Source organism: Pogoniulus pusillus, chromosome 19 (genome assembly GCF_015220805.1).
Source record: "Pogoniulus pusillus isolate bPogPus1 chromosome 19, bPogPus1.pri, whole genome shotgun sequence".
NCBI classification, from domain to species: Eukaryota; Metazoa; Chordata; class Aves; order Piciformes; family Lybiidae; genus Pogoniulus; species Pogoniulus pusillus.
The window spans coordinates 15,386,478-15,414,120 of record NC_087282.1 but is presented as its reverse complement, the minus strand read 5'-3'; the positions used below and the strand labels follow the sequence as shown (position 1 = coordinate 15,414,120).

The following is a 27,643-nucleotide window of genomic DNA, read 5'->3' as shown; positions in this document are numbered from 1 at the left end:
ATGTTTGCAACCATGCTGGAGGTGTTTCCAATTCTAGCCATACTTACAGGTAAGATTAACAATCTAAACTGACTGAAATAGCACTGGAATACAGGGACTTGTGGAACTAGGAGAGCGGGTGAACCTGACTGGCAAACTTAGAAGAACATCCAAGATTTAATTCAGGATGGAATGAAAACCATGGCTATGATGCCATGCCATCTGTGCAGACTGGAAAACTTACCACTCTCTGGTAACAGGCTCTTGCTCAAGAACAGAATTTTAGCTGTAGTAAATGAATGCTTTGCTCTAAACCCGGGAAAAGGCGAAGAACTCCCATGCAGGGCATCAGAGTTTTTCAGGTGTTTCAAGGTTAGGTTTTCTAACATTTGGCTTTTTTCTCCCCTTGATAATAACCCTCGGCAATGCTGCCTTGGTCTCAGATTCTACCAAAATGTTTTTGGGGATGCTTAACTTTAAGGACCCAAGTAATTCTTTGGCTTTTCCTGAAGTTAAGTGAGGACATAATACTTTGTGGAATCTAGGAGTTACATGGCACATTAAAGATTCAATGTTATTCATATTTGAAGGACATTGAATTGTGCTAAGATTTATTTTTAACATATGCAGGAGCAGACATTTTAAGTCTAATGCCCCTTGGAGATGAACTACTAAAGAAAATGGAACCTAGTTTCCATATTTCCATTTGAAGATGGAATTATCTGGTTTGGCTGCTAGAGAAATATTTTGAACAGCTGGTCCTCCTAGTTTTTCACTGTTATCTCTCTCACACACACATAAACATGCAATTTTTGCCTTAGAAATAAAAAGTAATTCAGAGCTAGTACTAATACTTTTCAAAACAATGTCCTCTAAGTGCAAAGTTCTGGATTTAAGACTAGCAGTGTGTCCACATTGATGGCCACTACTGACTGGGATTTTCTTTAGTGGCTCAGAAAAAGAGTTGGATTTATTTAATAAGTGTTAAAAAATGCACGAGACTTCAGTAGAAGTGGGTGAGTCCCAACTGACTGCAATGACTTTTTGAGTAGCAAGAGACCAGTCTTACCTAATATGGATGACTAAAAGACATGGACTTTTGAACAAGTTGTGATCCTGTTCATACTAGCTTTTTTCCACTGAGTTACTTCTTGCTCATATGCTTTCTTCATTGAAACCAAAAGGTGTTAATGTGTGAAATGGCATTATGAATTTGAAACTATAAACAGCAAACAAAATGCAAAGTAAAAATCCCATTAACTTGATGAGGGATGAGGGAACAGGCTCTGTGTGTCCAGTTTGCTCCATTTTCAGTCAAAAACTCCATCTTACAATCAATGACACCTTTTAATAGCCTCACTGGGCAATGGGTAGGCTTTATATTGTTTCTAGAATGAAGCCCATTTCAACTAAACATATTTGCTTAAACTATACAGCTTTATGGAAACTCAAACGTGTTGTGGAGTCATTTCTGCTAAAATTAATCTCTTTTGGAAAAGCTTATAACTGCCAAGCTCTGTGGGGCAGAGAAAACAGGAATAATACAGGAAATGCATGGAGCAGGTGACTGGAAAAATGGATGTTTTTGGCAGAATGACATTGTGGTGAAAGACTAGCTTTAATCTTGCAAAGAGCAGGAAACAAATACATGTAAACCTGGATGTATTATCATGGCAAGAAACGTATCCTCTGGCCAGCTCTATTTCTTAAAGCTGAGGACTGTGAACTGAGCCATCTAAAATAATATTACACAGCTTTTATATTAGATCTAAGTAAGGATTAAGCTACTGTGAACTCAAAGGACAAGCAGGATTTTCAGCCAGCACTGGGATTCTGACACATTTAGGTCAGTCTCCAGCCATTCCTCTGAGACTGTCTTCATGTGTAATGTAAATCTGCTGCAGTTTAAACCCTCTTCTTGTCATTGTTGCCATCACCAACACAGAAAATAGATTATGCTTCCTTGCAAAGAACTTTTACTACTGAAACCATCAAACAAGGAAAACAGACCCCAAAGAGTTTAGACAGCTTTGCAAATTGTAGCAACTGACAAATCATGGTTTAAAATGTCAAGATAGATTATCATTATTTTTTAAACAAGGTTTTCCCTCGTTGTGCTGGTAATTTGAGCAAAATGCTCTTTTGGTATTACTAAAGCTTCATCTGAAACCCTTAAAAGTAGAACCCAAACAGAAGAGGCACAGATATTTCATTAGAAGAATAGTATGCTTTGTGTCTATTATTCATGTGTACACAAAGTCCACATGAAAATTATTATAACACAAAGTTCTCACCTTGCCTGCTTTGCATAGAAAGCTTCAGTAGCCTTCTTTTCCAATATATTCAAAAGAAATATATTCTTCAGGATCTCTGGACAGTAAGTTTAAAAGTGGACTTGGTGATCTAGCAACACTCTGAAATTGAGATTTCTTTTTTTATGTCAGCTCTAGTGTTGTTGCTGCACAGCACCATTTCTGGTAACTTCCATGGAGGATAGAAAGAAATGAATGCTGCAAGATGGTGCTTAGTTCCTTTCATTAACATGGCTGTGTAACCAGGGCTGACTGGAACACTGTGGGAAAAGGCTCACAAGTTATGTTTGCTCCCTTTGTGCTATAAGCACAACAGAAAGGGCTGATAAACTTATTACAGAATTTCTTACAACCCACATAATAAAAGCACTTTCAAAAAAGCTTAGTTTGATGTTTCCAGTGCAAATGCATTGGAACAGATCAGCTTCTGCATGCAAGCCCTAAGAAATCCAATCAAAAGCAAAACACTTGGCAAAACAAAAGCAGAGAATGGCTGCTGGGCTCCAGCCTGGAGGAACCAGACAGTGCCACTGAGTCCAAGTCAAAACTAAGAATGTAAGAAGGGACAACACTACAGGAGATGGTGATCCATGGTAAAGAGGATCAGATGTATATGGGATTAACTGCAATAAAAAGGGCAAGAAGGGTATAAAAGAGGGCAAGAGACAGCTGCAAATTAAAGTGCAAGCTGCAGGAGAATGCAGATGTTCAGAAGAAGGGTTTGGTTTAGCCACAGGCTCTTAGTAAGAGGACAAGCCTCCACCAGCAAGAACAAATATGTGTGTAGGAATGCTGCTTTTTCAGAATATTCTTTGTTCTAAGGGCACATGTACTCTGGGGGATTTATTTGCTTGTTAGCTTTTGCCCAGTCCCAGCTTGTTATCACTAAGGTTCCCACGCAAAGCCCAGGGGAAACTGTGCTGAAAAGGAGAATGACTGGACAGGTCCTACAAGTTTCATCCATAGTAGAGAGCAAGGCACTCCTGCTAGGCTCCTAGGCTCAGCCCCTGCTGATCTCTCCTCACCACACTTGTTGCCCACAGGCCATGTCAGCGGTGTTGTGGTGACTGTCCCTGAGAAGACTGTGAATGTCACCACAGGCGGAAATGCAACCCTCCTCTGTATGTACACAAGTTCTGGACCACTGGGAAATTTCTTTATTCAGTGGAGCTTTTACAGTGCCAAAGAAAGCCAACTGCATACCGTAAGATCTTTATTTATTATTAATATGTAGTTATAAACAAGGTATCCTCAAGCCCTCAGAGAATCTGGTTATGCTTGATAGTGTTATCCTCACTAGAGACCAGAGAGGCAGGTGATGTTGGTGTTTACAAGTTATCTAGGCACCTAGTTACTACTGGCCTGCACTCCTTTAGAAACTGTTGAGAAGGTACAGAAGGGACTCAGATGCTCAAACGACTTGTTCCACGTCACACGGGAAGTGGAAGCAGAGACCAGGTGTCCAAAAATCACACAAGCCCCTGGACTAGCTCCCTTTTCTCTTGTCTGGCAGATATTTCCTGCCATTGTGAAGGTTGCTTTCCTGGTGAGACGCCCTTGCCTATGACAATGTGTCCCCCATTTAAGGGTCAAACGACAACTCCTTGACTCAGCTGCTGTTGTTGCTATCAGTAAGCAGAGCAGCGCTCAACAATAGGCTGTTGGTGCACAGTGAGCAGTGAGTACTTCGGCAGGATCTTGCAGAAAGTTGTTATAGCAGGAAATTTGCCACAGCAAACTTGTGTTGGTGTTTCACAGCATCCCATGGGGGTCGTTGTGCTTGCAGAACAATGACAGACCAAAGGCAAATGCTCCCTGTCCTTCCTGAGACCTGAGAAGCAGCAGAGCCAAACAGTATCTCCCCTTGAGGGTATAGTGAGATCGTGTGGCAGGTAGGAGTATCAGTATCAGGGCTGTGAAGGACACCAAGTACTAGACACCTATGTGCTGTAACCACTGAGCCTTTCAGGTGGCTGTAAAGACTTTGCAAGGAAACCTGGTCTGTGTGGAAGAAGTCAGGGACAGGATGGGATGTGTTAACTTCCTACATATACTTACACTACTGCTTAGACATTAAGAGCTACCCATTCACCCTATTTTTTGGTGGCAAAATTAATCCATGAGTGTCACATGCAGTTCCCATAAGTTCAGTCCTGACAGGTGCTGAGCAATTTGCAACACCTTGCTTTATGAGAAGAAACATTGATTAGAAGCGTTACCACATCCTTGAAGATGAATGTGATTTCTGCTCACACCCTCCCCCCCCCCACCTCTTTTCTCTTCATTCACTTTTGTTCAGATAACATTTTTTTCTAGATGTTCAGTCCTCCTGCCTGGTGTAATGCCTGAGAGTAGATGTAAAGAGGTTTGACTTAGAGGAGTCACAGTCCACACTGATTATACACTTGTGATGTTCGCGCCTTTCCTAGTGATAATAGGTTAGGAGGTTTGCTGCTGCTAATAAAGTTATACATTCCATTTCATTTATCAGTTGCAGAAGAATCAGGCTATCTGTAATGTGCAGGATGTAATGTATTTGGTGTTGAACAGCAATAGCTGGTACGTAAGAAACAGCAGCTGAACTCCAGACAGCACTGCTCACCCTCCTGCAGTGTGGCACAGCCACAGATAATGACTGTACCAGTGCTAAGCACAAAGACTGGGCTTACCCCAGTTCTGACTGCCAGACCCACATATGCACACTTTGCCTGACTAATTGTGTGAGCTGCTATTACTCATCATTTGCTTTTCGCAAGTCAAAACTGGTTTATTAAATGAAGGATTATCCATGAAAGGGTGGGAGCTGTGGATTTCCTAAGTAAGGTATATATAGTACCATATATTGTAACTTTGATCCAGTACATTAGTTACATCACCAATTTTAATCACTTGTTCTGGTGGGAAGTCCAGCTCTGAGACAGGATCAAGCCCACCTTCTCCAGATCTGGGTAGAGTCTCTCTGTTTTGCTTCTGTACATTTTCTACGTTGCAAGACGAAAAATGCAGTACTTTTTCTGGTCACAACCAAGGGAAATGAGCAGACCCTTGCTGCAAGTGTTTTAGAGGGAGAATCAATTTAAGAGCTCCAGGGGGGGCAACCGTTTGCAAACTGTGACCAGTGATGAAGAAATACCTCCTGAGGATTATAATCACGAAATACTGTGGGTGGTTCAGAATACACTCAACAAGAACTAGCTGATGTGAGGCTACCAAATGTCAGGGGAACCTTATTGGTGAATCCCTTCAGCTGTCCTCATTCGCTTCTGCAGCTCCCACTGCAGGCAGTGGGAAAGCTGTGCCTCTAAGGACTCTAAGGAACACTACTGGGAAAAACTGTATCTGGTTTCCTCCCTGTCTGAAACTAATTTCACGGTAAATTCACTTTCACACTGCAACATGCATGCATTTGTGATGGACGATTTCCATTTTCATTAAACAAAGTCAGATCAGTCTGGAAAGGCCATGGGTTAGTGACTAATGCCGTTCTCCTTGAAGGCTGAGGTAAAATTTCCTTTCCCTGCAGTGCCAGTTATCCTTGGCTTGCATGCTCAGCAGGGCTCAAAGGATGCCCTTCACTCCTCTGAGCCTGCTAGTGTACCCGGGTTTGTGGGCGTGTGTGTGTGAGGAGCTGCAGGACCAGACCATTACTCTTTTTCAAATGCTTTTAGAAACCCAGTCAGTCCTGTATTATTTGACTCCTTCCACAACAACATTGCAATTCCTTACCTTTTGATACTTATTCACAATTAAATTAACTGTGTTTATATAAACACTGGGAAGAAAGGACTGTGTCTGCTTGTGGAAAATACAGTTAAAGAAATTACTCAACATAACTGAACATGAAAGTGGATTTTCAGCCTTCCTCTGAACTCACATCACTATGAAGTTGCTATTTTTATTTCAGGCCAGTGATTTTTCAGAGTTCAGAAAGTGCTGGGTGCCTGAAAACATATTTTTCTCCTACATGTTTAAACAAAAAATAATCTCTGTTTCTAAAAACCTGCCTTTGCCTTCATTGCTTGGCAGGTAGATGACGTTAAGTTTCCCATTTTGTTCCAAGTAGGAAATATACACATGGCAATGGAGAAGACTGCCAACTTTGGCTTTCATTGTTTAAAGAACACTCAAATGCAAGTCAAAAATATTTCTAATATGCTGGTAAGGTGACAAAACCAACTGAATTGAACAGACTGGCACCACACTTTACTGCATACCAGAATACAAGGTTGCATTTTAGGTAGGGTAAAATGATTTAACTTTATGAGATATTCAGATTCTTCTAAAAAGTCAGTTATAAATAAATAAACAAACAAACATTTCCTCATACACACCATATATTGTCCCTGGGAAAGGCTGCTGAAAATGATGTCTTCAATTAAAAAAAAAATCAGTAACTAAATAGGTAACATTTTCAGCTCTCCTTTTTTAAAGCAGAAAATTTCTGCCAAGTATTTTGAAGACAGAAAACTTACATTAAAAAAAAAATTGCAAAAATTCCATCTTCTTATCCCACCTGCTACAAGTTTATATTTTCCTGATGTACATGATAAATGTCTTCATGACCATAATATTCAGAGGGACAGTATATTCACAGTAGTAATATTAAGCAGAGAGGGTGTTCTCCATAACGAATATGAGACAGGGGAAAAAAATCTTGATTCCAATAAATAATGTTTATTTACAGTATATGGAATATGGGCTTTTCTCTCTACAATAAAGCAAACTGTAGAATGTTAGAATTAATTATGGTAAATTTATGTCACTTAAGATGCCTTTGGCTTGAAGCATTAATGAACATGAGCTTTAATGACTAGATTTTAAGATATATAATGAGCACAGAGGCCACTGGACCCCTTTCGATGAAGAATGTCAGTATTTCATGTTATGGATTTTGCAGAGCTCTGAGGTATGTAGGCTCAGACACAGTCCTGTCTAGAGGATCAGGAGCAGTGTCAGTGTTATTTTACTGCCCCAGAGGACTGAGCAACAGATTTTACCTTGCCTCAAGGTGAGGCAGTGCCATTCATTAGTCTACAGATCGACGCAAATCTGCCTCCCAGCCCTGAAGAGGGACGGTGGTGTTTGAATATCATCTTCCACACTGCCCACCTTATAGAGTGCTGATGCAGGTGCTCAACAGTTAAAAGTGATGGCAGTTACACCAGGGAGGATGAAATACCACAGACAGGCTGTTCACAGGCAGAGTGATGTAAACGGAGGCAGCAAACAGAAGGGCAGGTGTTTAAAATGCTCTTTGAAGAGAGTACAGCTATATATAGAACATACAGAATACAGATCTTTTTACTAATTGGAGCCTAACTCTGCGTTTTTTCCTGAGAAGTTCTCCAATGGAAGTAATTCCTCTCATTTGAACTAAATAATGTAAATATCAATTCATGGAAAAGAGGATGTCATATGTATTTTTAACAACTTCTCCTCGCAGTTCACCCCTTAGCAACATGTCTCTTTAATGGGAAATTAAAGTCTTTAAATAATAACTCCCAGCCAAGGATCTTGAAAACTTCCCAGTACTGAACTGTCTCTGTTTTGTGCATAGACAAACAGACACGAGCACCACTTATTCAGGTCAACCAAGGTAACAGAGTACCTCACAGCCTGGTCTGATTCATAAGGTAAAGTCTCAACTCCTGCTGAGATCTACATCTGCGCTTCATTTCATGCTCTGAGTCACTCAGCTGGCCTTGGTGTAAAGCACCTAAGTAAACGTTTGAAAGATTGAAGACTGCTGTTGACTCTGCACAGGTGAGGCTACAGCCTTGCAAAGCTAAACCAAACTCCTGGACCTAACCAGGGCCACACCTTGAGCTTTCAGCTCAGGTCACCCCCAGTGAAATTATCGGGACACAAGGTATGGCCAGGACAGATTTTTTTGATGGAAATTTAAAATTCACTAGATTAGGAAAGATCATGATTGTTACTTGTAAGTGAAACTGAATTATCGATAGACTTCTTGTGAAAACGGTCTCTAAATAAAAGCAAGCATAAAGTATTTACAAACAGTGACATTGGTGCTGCTTTAGTAAAATTATTGATGGGCAGCTGGGAGGGAAATAGTGTTAGCAGTATGAAATAACTACAATCTTCCATTTGGTTTGCATATTGGTTTTTACTCTAGCAGAGCCATTTACTTTTCCCCTATCTGTACTAGTGAAGAAATATCATTTTTGATATGGACAAGGAGGGTTCTGCTTACTGTAAATCACACAGATGAGGAAGACAGCACTGTTCCCTCATGAGAAATCTAGTCATCTCCCTACACCCATCCCTGTGGACTTGACAGGCCACTTTGCAAACCCTTCCCAGGAGTGAGCAAGCCTGTGTCACATTGATCAGGAGTGGGGACAGGGTGACAGAACCCAAGGAAGAAAAGAGGTAAAAGAGGAGTGATCTCAGTACAACCAAGTCTGCTGATTTCACGGTGAAACCTCAAACACGGACTACCAGCAGTCCCAAGTCTCTGCTGCCCAGCACAAAGCAAGGCACAGGCAGGGAAACTGTGCTACCATGGAAGAGCCAGGGGCCAGCTGGCCCTGTAAGTGTCAGGTTTGCATAAAACATATTCCAAGAAGAAACTCCCCCCGATGTAGTACCAGTAGTTCCTGAGACCCCACCACACACTTCCAGCCACAGATAGCTGAGATCATGTGCCACAGAGGCTATCAGTGCTGCAAGGGACACTGGCTTGGAGCAAGGCAGCCTATCCCTGCCCACAAGTGACAATCAGCCTGTGCAAAGCATGTCCTGAAGCAGCACAGGAAAAGTTCCTGGAAAGGGCCTTCCTGATATATGAGCATTCTTTTTACTTGGAGGTGATTTCTCAAAATATAGTTTTGTCTAGCGCTTAGATGAGTGAGCAGGCACTCAAAATGAACAGCATCATGGAAAGCAGAGGCAACATCTCCATTGCAAAGGAATGGAGAGACACTGCTGTCATGTCACTGCAGTCAGAATGACTTCCTGGATGTCACTGGGATTACTGTGGTTATCTCTGGCACTGGGGTGACTGCCTGCAGAGAGGAGATAAAATAAACTGATACACTGAAGGAGACAGCAGTGAGAACACAAAGGAAAGTGGAGAAAGTAGAAAATTATCAGGTTGCAGCTAGCAAATATTAGACTTTAACCTTAGTTTGCCTAATTTTCAGTAAAATTTAGAAGACTGTTTTGCATCTCACTTAACAAAGGCTTGAGACACCTGCAAAATCTGCTGAAGAGGAGGCTGCCTGCCCTTGTGAACAGCACTGGTGGTACTGAGGGGTAGCTGTGTAGAGAAGGGCTCTTTGGTTTTGGGGAAACATTTGAAGTCTCATTTAACTCTCAGATCAGCGCATTTTTACTCAAATACAGCGTTCCCCGTGTCATGGTATTCTGAGTATGGATGACAAGTCAGTCAGTCAATGTCAAAAGATGGTGTATGTGACAGATGCACGGGGAAGATGTAGCTGGAGACACAAGGTAAGAAAAAAATCCCCATAATCTTAAGGGGACAAAAAAAGAGCTAAACAGCTTCTACTATATTTATGCTACTGTGAGACCTGGAATCAAGTTCTGCATTAAAATCTGAAATCCAGCACGTGACTGAGATAAGCTGAATCAGATGCATCATTCAGAAATTTTTATTGCATTTTCCTCTATCAACATAATTTTGGATGTAGCTGTTGGGTTTGTGTTTGTTTGCTTCTTTGTTTTTTTCCCACAGCTAATCTAAGTGGCTGCACTAACACCTTCAGCAATATTTTACACAAAGTGTTTCTGAGGGGCATGTCAACACACAAGGAGCCTCTGGGCTGAATGTAAGCAAGGCTGGACAGCCCAAATTTGAGGCTATACAGAAAAAAAAATCATTCTGGATCTCCTTTCTAGACTGTGATGACATTTTGAGATATGGTGGATACAGAGGGACACTAAGGTGCTGGCCCAACTGGCTTCCTCAGCTGTCAGCTCAATGTCCCAGCCACAATCCCTTCCAAACCCTCTTTGGCTGCAGTGGGACTTCTCTCTTGCCATGAAGTACAACCTAGTGGAAATTGAGGCTTACTGGTAACTGCTGAAGAGCAGTTCCACTAAATGCACTGAGAAAATATGCTCGGTGCACTGTACAAGTTATTCATTAGTAGTTCAGCCACAAGAATGATACTGTGAGAACATGAAAAGAGCTGCTCCTCAAAAGTATTTTGCACCAGTTAAAGCTATTGAATGATTAATCCTCTAAAGGCTTCTGCCTCCATCCCTTTCTTCTTCTACCAATGCACAATTGTGAAAAGAGGCTTCTAGTCATTATTAACATTCTCAATTACCCATGCGGAAGTCCCCGGAATGCAGGATAGACTATTCCTGTTACAGTCTGGCAGATCAGAGGTTTGACAAAAATGTGTGAAAAAAAGCTGAGGATGAAAAAAAGGCATCTGGGGCCAGCCTCAGTCATATGCCACACACTGAAGAAACCAATGCATGCATGAGCATTTGCTGTCTTATCTCGCCGAGTTCAGAATCTGAGCCCTGGGCTTTAATTAACACTTTGAGCATGCTGCGTTTGTTCTCTAATTAGATAGTAAGATGCTTAAGGGAGTGATGAACATTTTCTTCCCTTGTTGTCATTTTATAAATTCTGTCTGTACTCAGAATTCAAAAAGAGATCATGAACTCAAACCAGGAAAGTTGCTAATATCCTCCTTTGCATTCGTGAGTGAGAAGACGACTTTAATGGTTCTTTTTCTAGTAGCTTAAGAAAATGTCAAACAGAAAGTGATGAAAGAAGCCAGTGACAGGGCCCTGTGAAGGCTGAGCTTTACAGCTCGCCAGGAAAAGACTGTGGATCAGATGCTGAATGCATCAGCCTAGAGAAATATTATTGAACAGGATGCTGCAGCTTTGCACCTGCTGGTGGGGGATAATAAGAAGGGGCTGGGGGAGGGAAAACAGGTCCTGGAATAGAGGTCGTGTCTTGAAACAGCCTTCCAGTCAGGAAAGTAAGGCTTCTGTGGAGATTAATCGAGACAACAACATCTCCAAGTACATCTCACCTTACAATTTCAGTATCAGGAGATGGAGGGGAAGGGTAGGAGAAATATTGACCTGGAAATTATGAATGGATCCATCCAAAGACATTTGAAAGACACATATTTATGCAAATTCTAGTATATATTTGTCCTGCCCCAAGGAGAAAAGAAGCAGATGAAGGCATGTTTCTTCTAATTTCTTGCCTGCTTTTTCCCATACAGTCTCCACCCACTAAGGAAGAACATCTTTCTATAGATGTTGTATAAAGAAAACCTGTAGGTGGGCTCCTCACTTTGCCAAACATCTGGCAGCCATTGAAAATCCTCAACTCAGCAGCAGCTTTGCCAACTGCTTGCTCTGCAGGCAAATACTTACCTCTCTACCACATCAGACAGGAGCAACCTTCCCCCAGGTCAGGCTAAAGGAGAAGAAAAGGCCATGTGATTTCATGTACACATTCTTTAGAACTGAGGCCACAGTTTTGAGATTGCCAAGACTATCTTCCAAATGAGTATGATTACTTTCAATTCCCTCTTCTGTTTGTAACCTAGATTCTCCAAATAGATAGAACAGCATCCTGGCCTGTATCAGGAGCAGTGTGGCCAGCAGGAGTAAGGAAGTGTTCATGCCCTTATACTTGGCACTGGTAAGGCTGCACCTTGAGTACCGGTTTCAGGTTTGGGCCCTGCACTCCAAGAAGAACATTGAAGTGCTGGAGTGTTTTCAGAAAAGGGCAACAAAGCTGGTGAAGGGTCTGGAGAAGGAGTCCTGTGAGGAGCAGCTGAGGGAACTGGGGTTGCTTAGTCTGGAGAAGAGGAGGCTGAAGGGAGACCTCATTACTCTCTCCCTGCAAATGATGGAGAGCATCAGTCTCTTGTCCCTAGTATTGAGAGGAAATGGCCTCATTGTGCTAGTTTGAAGCTAGCTGGAATGTTTTGGTGAGAAGAACTGTATTACAGGCTGTGAAAAGAAAACAATGGTGATGTCTACTTCCCTCACAGGCTTGCTGAGATGTATAGGAACAAGAAATAAAACCACCTCATATTGCACTAGGGAGTTTTAGATTAGATATTAGGAGAAATTACTTTATTGAAAGGGTGGTCAGGCATTGGAACAGTCTGCCCCCAAAAGTGGAGTTGCTATCTCTGTAGTGTTTAAAAAAGTGTAGACATGGCACTTCAGGACATGGTTTAATGGCCATAGTGCCATTAGGTTGACAGCTGGATTCAATGACCTTAGAAGTCTTTTCCAAACAAAATGGTTCTGTGAGTCTTATAATTTACTCAACTGCCTTGGAAGCCTATGAGCCCAAATCCTCTTGGTTCCAACAGAAAGTGAGACTGGAAATGCAAAGTAATCACATGACTGCCATAAAAAGCAGAGGATGGTTGCTGCTGTGAGCATCTCTTTAGGCACTGGCTGGCTCACAAGTTGAATAATAACTACACTGCAATCCTTTCCAGGGTCAGGGAGATGTTTTCTGGGAAGCTTAGCTGTTTTGCAGAAAGCAGTGTTTCAGATTGTGGAGTTACTAGGGACAACATTTTTAGGAGTGATGATCTCCGTTCTTTTTTCTGTCAGTTGGTTGATTAGTCATTCCAGGCAGCTGCTCCCATGAAATGTGAAAATGGCATCATTATATAAAATCTTGCACAAGCAAATTTTAGCTGGTAAGGAGAAGCAGTGGCCATTTCTGCATCCTCAATGTTGTCTTTGCACTAGGAAATCATTGACTTCGCTAGAGTTGACTATGATTCACTCGAGGACAATAACAAGCTTATTTTTTTAAGAGATTTCAGTACATTTCTTCCATATAAATAGAACTATATTTATCACATCAAGTTAAACAGGCTTCCAGGAAAAAGTCTACCATTGACTAAATTAATGTTTTTCCCATACAGGTATTTTAGGGACATTTTAGGTAAAATGGAAAAAAAATGCCAATGAGATACATGTCTGTAGGAGGCAACATTAGCTGTCAGTTGCCTAAAAATAAAGTCTTCTACATCTTCAGCAGAAAACAAGCTTTTTTACTTTTGAAACTGAACAGAAACATTTTAGTGAAGATTTTAATTTCATTTTTTTTTGAAAGGCACGAAGATGAACTTTCCAAGGACAGCATAAACCCACTTCAAACAAGGGTTTAAAATACCCATTTTGAGTGTAATGTTTAAAATAGGCTATGAATTCACAGTCAATTAACTGAAACATGTTCCTCTTAAATGAAATTTCCTGTGTACACAATCCAATCATACCTCTGGGACAAGATATACACTCAGTAATTAATCACAACATTACTCAGCCTTTTTGGTGTTTACCACCTTCCTTAAGGCAATAAACTCCAGAGTTAGTGAGATAAGCAACAGAACAGAGAACAGGCAGGAGCCTGCAGAGGAACTGAATACATTTCCTTAAGATATTCCCCTGCCTTTGTTGGAAAAAAAAAAAACAGAAAGATTCTGTTTGAATCCTTGAAGAGAACAAAATTCTCTGCTGTGCTGACACCTGCTTTGGATTTAACAGTGTACACAAAATATTTTCTCTTTATGCATTCAAAACAGGAGGAGAGAATGCAGGGGATTAGTTTTTCCGTGTATTGTATGAGGGCTTAGATCCATAATTCACCCTGACTTCAGATCAAATATGCTGAGGAATATTTGCCTCTCTTAATGTTTACTGGCATGCCTTGACTGTATTTAAGCCTTGCAGTGCCAGCTCTGTTTCCCAAGAACATGTGCTACAGCTAAGCTGCTGCTTAGTGGGGAGCTCCTGCTGCTGTTCATTCTGACATAAAACCCCAGATCACTCTGAGGCAGCCTGAGAATTCATCCCCTTTTTTTAGCAGTCAGGCTGTTTAGTAGGGTATAGCAGGCCTGCCTCTCCTTTCGTGCTGCTGCAAGTCACATATCACTTCATTTAAGTCATTGTACAACTTAGTTTTACACTAATGCTGATAAAAGCTCTTTCCCTACTCCACTCACACAGATACAACTGATTGAGAAGCGCAAATCCAGCCTGTCACTGATGCCAGGTTAAGAGGAGCCTCAAGTCATAAGCCATGCTTCTGGTAACTTCAGACTTTTGGGAGGCAGTGTGTGTAACACTGTTGTTGCTCATTCTTGAATGAGACAAGCATGGGCAGCCTGTTTCTATAATTACAGGTAGAACAGGTTTTTGATGAGTGGTTTGTTTAAACCAAACTCTCCATTTTGAACACACTCCTTCCCTGGGGATATGAGATGATGCTCCAGATTCTAGTTTTGCAATATATCCCATCTCTAGACATCTACAAAACATAACATCAGCTTTAAGCCCAGTGTTATTGCACACAAACAATGGAAACTGGAATCCAGCAGTTTCTAACTCAGTCTGCCACTGGGTTAACACTGAATCTCTTAGGCTTCTTCACTGCAGCACATGTTCCACATGTTGGCTAATGCAGTAACGTAGCTTTGGTGTTCAGAGCCCTGCATCAATGGTACCTGGTGTTTGTAATCCTGGGGCAGGAAAAGATAAAGCCTCCCTGGAAAGTAGGCAAAACTGCACTTGAGACAGGGCCAAGCTGCAGTACCAGAGCTGCTGGTGCTGTGCAGTCTGAGTTCTGACCTTCATTTCAAAACCTTATCATTGCATGAACCAGCTGTGCTATGGCAGTTTTGGGGTGTAGCTTACCTTAAACTAACAAAGGCTTTCAGATAACATTGCTTAAAGACTTCAGTCAACACTACCAGGGTGGATAAACAGAATTAAGAATAAATATTCTTAATTCAAAATGCAATCAGCTGATCTGCAAAGTAAAGCAAATTATACTTCTTGCCTGAGGATCTGCAGTGTCCCTAAAGACAGAGAACTTTGACCAAAAGGAAATGGTGATACTAGTCAAGTATGAATGGCATTTCATGGGAGTCTCTGAAGCTTTTTCCTCCAGGTACTTTTCATCTATTCCCATTAAAAATCATGCTGCTAGCCCAACTTCAATAAATGCATTTACACTGCTGATTCTGGAATGCTGTCAGTAGGAATTATGTTAGATCTGTTTGGGTCCGAACCTGTAGTTCTATATGGTTAACTCTTACCAGTTTAAGAAAATGACTGAGTATGCTGGAACTGTTGACTTTGCCCAGACAACAAAGTTTGTGCATGTACACACTAGGGAACATACTGCCTATTCCAAATACTATCACTTCTACACAACACTATCGTTAACATCCAAGAAAAATAATTAATGCTCCATAGCTTCCCACATTGGCTTTGTTCTTTCAGAACCTGGTTTCATAGCACAGCTAGACTGAGCAGAGTGTGTACTCCTTGAGAACTATTGTATTTATCCCAGAACAGATGAGATGTCGCAGCTGGTAACAGACTCAAGGCCCAAGCCTCAGACTACCCACCAGGCTCTGCAATGAACCCAGTTATACCTCTCCTTTCAATCAACAAACAATAGGTTTGGGCTCATAAACGTATGAGATCAATTCTACTCGCCAGGTGCTTCCAAGTACAATTGCTGACACTGAAGTCAGTGAAATCAGTCAATTTTAAACAGTAAATTTTCATATAAGAGGAAATGTTGCATCCCTTAGAGATGTTTATCCTTAGTATGTCTAGAATGCTGCAAAGCCTTTTTTACTCTTTGGTAAAAGGGGAATTTCTTGATCTGAAATAGGTGTCCCTCCAAGCAAGCACTGAGGCCAAAAGGTACTCTTGATTTTCACTTGTAGTATAAACTCAAACTCCCAAGATATTCCATGACACTGTCTCTGACCTTAATTACACAATCAAGGAGAACAGCATGGTTGCTCTAATTGCATATGTGATGATTCTGCTGGTGTTCTTGTACTGCATTTTTATTGCTTCCAAATTTACTGCCAAGAGATCAGACATCTTATTTGCTTAGACCTTTATCTTATGGATTCATTTCCGTTCTCTTTGCTGGCTTCTGTATTTGGAAAGCTGTGCAGCCACCCACTTTTTGCAATGATGGGTCCATTCTTGTCAGAATCTTCTACTGTACTGCTTATTAATAATACCACAAATTAGCTACCATCCATCCACACAGCCAAAAAAAAACCCATTTCTGACAAGCTTGTCTTTTATGAATCGCTAGAAATATATATTTAAATACACTATGTTTCAATCTCTGCTTTCTCAGGGGAAAGGACAAAAAAATTGGTGGCATTACTTGCCTTAATCAGAAATAACTCTGTTTCAGCTATGAGTACCAAACCAAGTGGCAGTAAGCTGTCATTTTTAGACTAACAACTGATTCTTTATCACAGATCTATTACTATTCAGGAGGCCAGTCTTACACCTATGGAGAGTTTAAGAACAGGATAACAGCTGCAACAGGTCCAGGGAATGCATCGATAACAATCTCCAACATGCAGCCCTCAGACACTGGTTCCTACACCTGTGAAGTTTTCAGCCCACAGGGTGATGCTGGCCAGAGTCAAAAATCGATGATTGTCAATGTGCTGGGTGAGTACCTCTCCTCCCTGCGCTGCAGTGTAGCTTCCTTCCCGTATTACAAAACACTGAATCCACAGCTCCAAGTGTGTAGGAACAGAGAGAGTGACTGAACTGTGATAAACAAGGCCCATGATGCAGTGAAAGGGCTCACTCGTCACTGCTAGAGAGCGTGTCTCCCAGGGCTGAGGTTGGCAGAGCCTGGGGTGCCCTCTAGCTTCCACACATAGCAGACCTGGCGCCACTCTCCACCCACCCCTCCCTTCCCTGTCCTAGAGGGAAATTCCTCACCAGTGGTGTCCCAGAACTTGAGGTGGATCCTTGCAGCCATGGCTACGTACTCATGATGTGTCTGTTCTCCTCATTGTTATTTTTGCAGTCAAACCATCAAACCCTTTCTGCAAAATAGAAGGAATGCCTGAAAAGGGCCATCTAATCTCCCTCCTATGCAAATGTGATGAAGGATTCCCTCACCCTACCTACCACTGGTACAGAGTTGACGAGAATACCCTCAAGCCTGTGACCGAACAATTCAGTAGGTACCTACAGGACTACCATGCTGTGCCCAAGATTTGGAATTTCTCAGTAGCAGCCATTTCAAGCACCATGGGTGTAGCTAGGGTAGTTAAAACATCCTCCTCCTTTGATGGTCAATGACACAAACACAGATTTTCACTTACTTAAATCAACTGACAGCTGTCACAAACACAGGATGGTTTTCTATTTGTTTTAATTAAAATGTTGTGGCATGTCTTGTCTAGCCCATTACTTTGAACTGTTAAAATGGAAGAAATGTTCATACAGTTATGCCTAACTTCCTTTGGAATTTTGAGTAAACTTAGAATAAGTCATTTTGTCATTCAGATGCTAAGACCTCCATCCCAAATGTCTACAGTACCTCTTACATTTCCATTAGTGAAGTCACACAGACAACAGTGTCAGTGTGGATAAATCATCAGATAGACTGATTTGCAGAGTAGGAGCCTAATTCTCATGTTCTAACACATTCCTTCGGAATCCACTGTAGTAGTTTCCAAGGATTTTTTATTTTTAATTAAAATAATTTACACACACCCCCCCCAAGTGAATGAATAACTGGAGAATCCTGTTTCTAATTCCTTAATAGCTCTCAGTATCACAAACTAAAGGAAACCATTTGGTGCTATGATATACAAAGCCTCACCTGTACCTGCTCTCTGTTTATCACAGATCCAAACACTGGTGTTCTTTACATTGGCAACCTCACCACTTTTGAAACTGGGTATTACCGATGCATAGCCAGCAACCTCCTAGGGAACAGTACCTGTGAGCTTGACCTAACTGCGAAGCGTAAGTTTAATGCATGAAAGTAATCACATATTTGATGTGTGACACACAGAGTTTGCAGGAAAGTGCTGTAATAACATAAAATCATACATTTTTTTGGAAGTAAAAACACAATGGGCTTTGGAAAGCTCCATCAGAGTTTTCATCCAGGCATGCCCAGAGTTTACAGTGACCTAGACAACTGATCTAACCTCTCCAGCTTCATTTTGCCCTCAAAGCACAACTGATAGACATGGAGTTTAGAGCAATTTATTCCTGCCAACAGTTCCACTGAGGTCCCCCTGCCCCAGAACATACATCACTGAAATGTGGTAGTAAAAGGACTGGAGCACTGTAGATGTGACACTAGTTAAAAATATTGCAGTCACAGAAAAAACATGTTATCCTGACTGCCCTCAAACAGTGATCAACCTTATGCTGACTGCCCTCAAGCACAAGGTCATCCATGTCCATGTGCAGGTTTTTAGATGCAAGCAGTAACAGCTGAGAAGTGCCAAGCTGTGATGGTTTGGGGGTTACCCCGCCCCCCCACACTTTTGTATTTGCCCCAGCTAACTCAGACGGACCCTGGGAATATAGATGAAGCAATTTATTTACAGCTAGCAGAATTTACAAGCAGCTATTTACAATATATACAGTTATATACAATTATATACAGTTATATACAAAGGATAAACAATACAAAAGCACAACTCCCCTCCCAGAAACCTGAGTCCCCAGGAGGGGCTCTCAAACCACCCCAACACCTCCCCCCGGCCCTCTCAACCTTACCCCAGTTCTCAGGAAGAAAAGAGATGCAGCCAAGAGGTTAGGGAGCAAGGTTAGTAGGAGCAGGGTTAATGAGATGTGACCAGGTCTAAGGCCAAAGCAAGAGTAAGAGACAAAATGGAGAAAAAGTCTTTCTTCTTCCCAGAGTTCTCAGCGTGACTGTGAGAGAAGTAGACACAATTGTTTTTCATTTCACTGCCCGTTATCTAGTTCTTCTACCAAAACATTCCAGCTTGCTTCAAACTAGCACAATCCACCCCTTGTCTACTTCGCTCAGAGTATCGCTGAGAATTATCCAATCTAATCTAAACCAATATTTACACCAAAACTATATATACAAGTTCAGTTCACACTTCAATCAGATGTAGGTGATTCAAAAGCTCAGAACAGGGACTCCCAGGTGATGTTGGGTTCGTGCTCACGTACTGTAGATTTTTCTCAGTGTTGGGCGCCGATGCTACCTAGAACAGAAAACTCCTAACAGCTTGAATTTAAACTCTCTCAGCTAAAGTTAGATTTCTCTGTGGAATACACTGGATTTCACCATTCTCCTGCATTACCCAGTATGTATGACCAGGACCTTCAGCAGAAACCACCCCTCGGACAGGTTTCCCTTCGCCCGAAGGAGAAAATACCCAAACAGTTTTCCCTAACAGATTCTTCTCACGTACAACAGGAACTTTATCACCGTCTACTGTTTGGACCAAATCTGATTGTGCAGGTCCTGCTCTGTTTACTGAACCTCTACTATTTACCAACCAGGTAGCTTTTGCTAAATGTTTGTCCCAGTTTTTCAGAGTTCCACCCCCCATGGCTTTTAGGGTGGTTTTCAGCAAACCATTGTAGCATTCAATCTTCCCTGAAGCTGGTGCATAGTAGGGTATGTGATAGATCCATTCTATACCATGCTCTTTGGCCCAGTTTTTCACAAGATTATTCTTGAAATGTGTGCCATTGTCTGACTCAATTCTCTCTGGAGTTCCATGTCTCCACAAGATTTGTCTCTCCAAACCAACAATGGTGTTACGTGCAGTAGCATGTGGAACTGGATAGGTTTCCAACCATCCAGTGCTGGCTTCTACCATCGTTAGCACATACTGCTTGCCAGAACGTGATCTAGGTAAAGTGATGTAGTCAATCTGCCAGGCTTCACCATACTTGTACTTTGACCATCTCTCACCATACCATAAGGGCTTGATTCGCTTAGCCTGCTTAATAGCAGCACAAATGTCGCAGTCATAGATGACTTGGGTGATAGCGTCCATAGACAAGTCAATTGACCTATCACGAGCCCATCGGTATGTTCCATCTCTGCCTTGATGTCCAGATGAGTCATGGGCCCACCGAGCTAAGAACAGCTCACCTCGGTGTTTCCAATCAAGGTCAATGTCAAGTTCAGAGTTGGCATCAACTTGAGCAATCTTAGCAGCTTGGTCTGCCTGCTGGTTATGTTGCTGTTCCTCAGTTGCTCTGCTCTTAGGCATGTGTGCATCTACGTGCCGCACCTTCACTGGAATTTTCTCCAGCCGTGCATCAATGTCCTGCCATAGATCAGCACACCAAATAGGCTTTCCTTTCCTCTGCCAACCATTCTTCTTCCAGTCCTTTAGCCAACCCCATAGAGCATTGGCTACCATCCACGAGTCGGTGTAGAGGTAAAGGATAGGCCAATTTTCACGTTCAGCCACATCAAGAGCAAGTTGAACAGCTTTTACCTCAGCGAACTGACTGGATTCTCCTTCGCCATCTTTCGTTTCGGTAACTCTCCTGGTTGGACTCCAAACTGCTGACTTCCATATTCGCTTGTTCCCAACAAGACGACAGGAACCGTCTGTGAACAAAGCATAGTTCTTTTCCTGATCAGAGAGATCACCATAGGGAGGAGCTTCCTCAGCACGAGTTCTTTTCTCCTCTGGAGGTTTGGAACAGTCTGTGCCTTCCGGCCAGTTGGTGATCACCTCCACCAGACCAGGTCGGTCAAGATTACCCATTCGCGCTCGTTGGGTTATCAAAGCCATCCATTTAGACCAGGTTGCATCTGTGGCATGATGTGGTGATGAACCTTTGCCCTTGAACATCCAGTTAAGAACTGGCAGTCTAGGAGCTAAAAGCAATTGTGACTCAGTTCCAATCACTTCAGAAGCTGCTTTCACTCCCTCATAGGCTGCTAGAATCTCTTTCTCAGTTGCAGTGTAATTTGTCTCTGAACCTCTGTAACAACGTCCCCAGAAACCAAGTGGACGACCACGTGTCTCATTTGGAGCTCTCTGCCAAAGACTCCAAGTTGGACCATTGTCACTGGCAGCCGTGTACAGAATGTTTTTAATGTCTGGACCAGATCTCACAGGTCCCAAGCCCACTGCATGGACTACTTCTCGTTTGATTTGATCAAAGGCTGCTTGTTGTTCAGGTCCCCACTCGAAATTGTTTCTCTTACGAGTCACATCATGCAGAGGTTTGACAATCTGACTGAAACCAGGAATGTGTAGTCTCCAAAATCCCACCACACCAAGGAAAGAAAGTGTGTCCTTCTTACTGGTGGGAACTGCCATGGTAGAGACTTTGTTAATCACATCCTGAGGAATGTAACGGCGACCATCCTGCCACCGCACTCCCAGAAACTGAATTTCTTTGGCAGGTCCTTTGACCTTGTCTCTCTTAATGGCAAAACCTGCTTGCAACAGAATGTCAATGATTTTGTTACCTTTCTCGAAGACTTCCTCAGCAGTTTGGCCCCACACAATGATGTCGTCGATGTACTGGATGTGCTCTGGAGCTTTACCTTTCTCCAGTGCATTGTGGATGACTGAGTGACAGATGGTTGAGCTGTGTTTCCACCCCTGAGGCAAACGGTTGAACTGGTACTGGATTCCTCTCCAGGTGAATGCAAACTGAGGCCTGCACTCCTTTGCTATGGGAATAGAGAAGAAAGCATTAGCAATGTCTATGGTTGCATACCATTTAGCCTCCTTCGATTCCAGCTCGTACTGGAGTTCCAGCATGTCCGGCACAGCTGCGCTCATGGGTGGCGTCACCTCGTTGAGGGCACGGAAGTCAACTGTCAGTCTCCAGTCGCCCGTCGGTTTACGGACAGGCCAGATGGGACTGTTGAAAGGTGAATGAGCTTTCTCGATGACAGCCTGACTCTCCAATTGACGAATCAGCTGATGAATGGGCAACAAAGAGTCACGGTTAGTTCTGTACTGCCTATGATGAACAGTTTGAGTTGCAATTGGCACTTCCAGGTCCTCTATGTCATGATGTCCCACAACTGCAGATTCATCAGAAAGTTCAGGTCTAACAGACAACTTCAATTTATCATCCTCAATCTCTACAGATGCTATTCCAAAAGCCCATTTATGACCCTTAGGATCTTTGAAACAACCTTGTCTCAAAAAGTCAATTCCCAGAATGCAAGGCGCATCAGGACCAGTTACAATAGTATGTGTCTTCCACTCTTTACCAGTTAAACTGATCTCAGCCTGTACCTTAGTTAACTCTTGAGATCCACCAGTGATTCCAAAGATAGAAATGGACTCTGTCCCTTTGCAATTAGATGGCAATAAAGTACACTGAGCACCTGTGTCAACTAAAGCCCTGTATTTCCGAACTCTTGAACTGCCAGGCCACCTAATGAATACATTCCAATAGATTCGGTTCTCTCCACTATCCCTTTCCTCCTCCTGGCTGGAGGCAGGGCACCCCTAATGCTGAACATGGCATGTAGGGTGTACACAGTGATTGGTGTTGTTGTGAGAGAAATTGCAACTGTTGGAACAATTGCAGTTGCTCTCAGGAGCTGAAGAAGTGACAGCTACTTTTCGGGCATTACTGCCTCTGTTTCTGCCACTCTGCAGATCCCTGACCCTCTTTGAAAGAGCTGAAGTAGGTTTACCATCCCATTTGTTCATGTTCTCCCCGTATGTGTCACGCAGAAGTATCCACAGTGACGCACGTGATTGCTGCTGTCTAGGTGGAATTTGTCTCCTCCTGGGCTGGAATTGCCTTGCAGGAGGTGGGCGTCTGTTCCTGATTGCAGAAACATTCACCCATTCAGATGATGCAGGAACGGTATCCTTTACCAGATTTTCGAGATCCTCCTTCAGTTCTTTCATGCTCTCCTTAATGCCATCCCTTATCTCTGTACCTAGAGTTTTTATGGCAGAGACTAGACCAGAATGTGACAAGCTGTCCTCTATCTGCCTGAGCTGGTCAGTGAATTCACCAACAGTGAAAGATCTTCCATTATCACTCCTTGCTAGAAATTTACTGGCCAAGATGTTAGCATAGGATGAAGGAGCAAGCTTAATCAGCTTCTTCATGAGACCTGTTCCCAAAGGAATATCATCAGGCTCATGAGTGCCATGATCTCCATAAAGCACTTCCTTCACAGCAAACTCCTTCAGAAGCTTAATTCCCTGCTCAACGGTGTTCCACTTCTTGGCAGCCCATGGCAAATCATCTCGGGAAGGATATCTCATAGCCACAGCCAATAGAAGGCGTGTCCACAAACTAACCCTACCAAGAGGACTTGCCAGGTGTTTGTCCACTCCACTCTCCTTAGTGAGTGGTCCCAGCTGCTTGGCAGACTTGTCTCCTACCTGCAGAGCATTAGCACCAATGCCACGGCATCTCACTAGCCAGCTTAGGATTGGCTCACCTGATTCTCTTGTATATTCCTTCCTAACTTCCCTGACCTCTCTGAGTGGATCCTTGGAGCCTTGGATGTCATCTTCCTCCTCTTCTTCCTGTTGTTGATCTGGTGGTGCCGGGCCTAACACAATCTTCCTCATAGCATTCCTAAACTCATGGGAACCATCCTCTCTCTTGGCAGCTAACCTCACAGCACTCCTCTCACTTGAGTATTGTTGTCTCAGCACATCTACAAGGTCTCGCAGACTAACTGCCTCCTCTTCCTCCTCTTGCTGCTGATCACCAGAGGTCCCATCTCTTACATCCTCCTGCGAACCACTCTTTGTCTTAGCTTTTGCCTTAGCAGGTGCCAGAAGGGCCTGAGCAGCAACAGACTTGGATGTGTCTGCTGGAGGATTTGAATCTTTAGGAGTCTGACTTGGAGGGTTTGAATCCTTAGGGGTCTGACCTGGAGCTTGTGAGCTCAGATCTGCCTTGCTTTTAACAGGAGGATTTTGGTTCTGGTCTGCTGGCTGGGGGTTCGAATTGGCTGAGCTGGTGTCATTAGGATTTGGACTGACTGGGCTAGCGTTACCAGCATTAGCATTAGCATTAGTGGGATTGTTTGCCTGTCCTCCTGGGATGCCTGCCAACCCTGACTTGTTTTCATTTTTGCTAGGAACATTCTGATTTTGGGTACCTGTCTGTGCTCCTGAGGCTCCTGCTAAACTCTGACCATTATTTTTGTTTTTGCTATCATTGTTTACGTTAGTGGCGGGAACATTGGCTGTGTTCCCAGCACTTGGAGAAGGAGGGGCAGAGGCTGGCAAGGGGGAAGCCGATGACTGTGTTCCCTTGTTTTGCTGTGAAAGAGACTGCTTCTGAGACACAGAATTTTTCCTAGCTCTTACAGAAACTGGTTTAGAATTTTTCACCAATAATGCCAAAATTAATATGAAATTTAAAACTACAAGAGCCAGTATAATGCCCAGCATCCCTGCCATGCTCTGTTTCGAGTAGAAATCCTTGCATGGATTTGGCATTTCAGTTTGGGGCTGGATGACCCTCATGAGAGCAGTAGATAAAGCAGACTCTCGATTGATTGTAACATTATTGACAAAAACTCTTGTAATATCACTAGTAATATTCTCAGTGACACTAAAACCAGCATAACCAAGAATAAAATCACCCCAGCTCCAGAACATGTTTGAAAGCTTAACTTTAGCCTTCTTAAAAACTACATGAAGCAAGAAATAACCAATTTGATCTTTGATCCAGTTGTACACAAAAAACCAGAAAACAGGCCACACAGCAATCCCCACCAAGTACAATAGCTGCTTGATTAGCTTCATCTTAATTCCCAGAGCTAATTTCCACTCACTGAAATATCTAGCCCCACGTTGGGAAAGCCAATTATAAATGTGATGGTTTGGGGGTTACCCCGCCCCCCCACACTTTTGTATTTGCCCCAGCTAACTCAGACGGACCCTGGGAATATAGATGAAGCAATTTATTTACAGCTAGCAGAATTTACAAGCAGCTATTTACAATATATACAGTTATATACAATTATATACAGTTATATACAAAGGATAAACAATACAAAAGCACAACTCCCCTCCCAGAAACCTGAGTCCCCAGGAGGGGCTCTCAAACCACCCCAACACCTCCCCCCGGCCCTCTCAACCTTACCCCAGTTCTCAGGAAGAAAAGAGATGCAGCCAAGAGGTTAGGGAGCAAGGTTAGTAGGAGCAGGGTTAATGAGATGTGACCAGGTCTAAGGCCAAAGCAAGAGTAAGAGACAAAATGGAGAAAAAGTCTTTCTTCTTCCCAGAGTTCTCAGCGTGACTGTGAGAGAAGTAGACACAATTGTTTTTCATTTCACTGCCCGTTATCTAGTTCTTCTACCAAAACATTCCAGCTTGCTTCAAACTAGCACACAAGCCTACATTGTACAAAAAGCCACAAGAGAGGTGCCTAAAATGGTCACTCAGTGGTCTATAAAATAGCAGGTCAGAGCTAGAAGCTGTATTGATGTGAAACTATACGGTTTTGGGAACTCACAAATGACCAGAACACATTTCATACCTCAGCTGAAAGACAGATATTGAGGCAACCTCAGGCTTAGAATTTGTTTGCAAAGATGAAGAGTAAAGGCTTTCAACTACCACCAGTGTTAACAGCCTCACATTTCCCTTAGCCAGGCATAAACACAGGTAGGGAGCTAACCAATAAGAAAGGCGGCAGCAAAGGTCACGCAAGCACTGCTTCCTCTCGCCTAAGGAATCTTTGGCCTCTTTCCTGGAACTGTAGCTGTCAGTCTGTTTATTAGATCTTTGAATCCAAAGCCTTTCTTCTGCTTTCTCCTCCACTAAATTCCCATGGGATTTTGCTATTATAATGCTTTTTAAAACGTCAAGTAATTTTTATTTTTCCCCCCTCCAGACTCAGACAGTGGTATTGTTGTTGGATCACTAATTGGAGCAATTTTGGCAGCTGCTATCATTTGCATTGTTGTCTGGGTCTTAACCAAGAAGGCAAAGAATAAGACGTCATCGAGTAATGAGATGCAGTAAGAGTTTCTATTTGCTTCATTTAAAGACAATTATTTCTGTAAAGCACTGCTGACAATCCAGAACTACAGTAACATGTAATTATTCTAAACTTTTTGAAGGATAAATAATACAGGTTTTGAGAAAATGTCCAGAGTGGGAAGATTTCCTTTTGTGTGACTTTCAAGCTGTTGCTCTTGTAACAGAAATTGCCACTAGCCTCTTTCTTGTATTTACAGGGAGGTACCACTTAGCAGTATCTAAAACAGTAAATGTATTTTTGAACAACACAAACTAAAAGTGGCAGGTTGGAAAAAGTTTTGAGCATTTAAAAATTAGTGGTGATTGTCAATAGCAGGTAGGGAAAGTAAAAAAGGAAGAGCAGATAAGGGTTGCCTCAGCAAAACCACTGGGAGTGGATGCTACTGGGTTTAAACACAAATGTCTCAGCTCAGTGCTATTTAAGATGACAGGACACATACTTTGGGTACTCTAATGCAGGAGACACAGAGTTTAGGCAGCAGAATGGAGCCCAGAATGTCCATTTTGATCCTGCTTCAGAAATGTCTTTCCTCTGTGATTGTGTTGCTCATTTGCCTCTTAAACTGCCCAGTCTTCAGAATAGGGATATCTCCTATGCTATGCAGATTCTATTTTGTCCCATGACAGCAAATGCTAAATGAAAACATGCAGCTGAGGCCAGAAAAAAAGTACTATGTCATCTGGACACTTATCTGTAGCACAGGTCTAAGACTTCCTGAGATGAAACTCTGCTAATCCAGACAAATGGCAGGTCACTCATGCACCTAATTTCTGCTTTGAATTGATGTAGCATCAACAGCTAATTTTGTGCTTGGATCCTAATAAATCTCACTACACTGAATTAATCCACTAGCATCTGATATTATTTACATGTGAATATTGGGAAGTGTTTATTACTGTTTTGATAAGATAAATGGAATTCATACCCATTACTAAAAATGCTTTTCTAGTTTTCAGCCTTTTCGTAACTCTTCTCTGACTACACTTTATTTTTATGCACTTGACACCAGATCTGCATGGATTTCCCAGAAAGCTCACACCAAGCAGTGTGCTTTGCAACTCCTTTTCACAGAGTTTGCCAGCACTCAGCTTTCCTGACCTAGTGTTTTAACATACTAAAATCAACTTTAAGAGAATTGCTTAAACCAGTGATGCAGATCAGCCTTATTTTCTAACATTCTGTCACTCTTCCTGTCTTAGCAGCAGGGACGTTGTGGCCTTTTTGTGTGCTCTTGGAACACTTACACTAATAGAGGGGTTACTATTTAGAAAACAAAACTACAAAGACTCATTCTTTTGAAAGACTCTAGTGCCCGTGGGGTTTCAACACATGAAATCACAATCCTCACCCTGTCTTCCTGCAGAGAAATGGCTCAGAAACAATCCAATGCAGAATATGTTCAGGTACCTAACGAAGAAAACATTCCAGCAACCACAGTTCCATCAAGCAATGCGACAAATGAATACCCCAGTGTTGATGAAACAGCAGCCTCTGGAACACCCGAAAATGACGAGAAGCAAGAAGCGGCAAAAGAAGAAATAGCCTAG

General features: G+C 42.4%; 1 protein-coding gene across 1 annotated transcript; it reads left to right on the top strand.

Annotated features, from left to right (window-relative positions):
• VSIG1 (V-set and immunoglobulin domain containing 1) lies at window positions 1-27,643 on the top strand. The gene is made up of 8 exons (XM_064158887.1): window positions 1-49; window positions 3,335-3,495; window positions 9,660-9,767; window positions 16,589-16,787; window positions 17,155-17,310; window positions 17,985-18,104; window positions 25,947-26,073; window positions 27,460-27,643. The coding sequence occupies exons 1-8, from the start codon at window positions 1-3 to the stop codon at window positions 27,641-27,643; spliced, it is 1,104 nt and encodes a 367-aa protein (XP_064014957.1).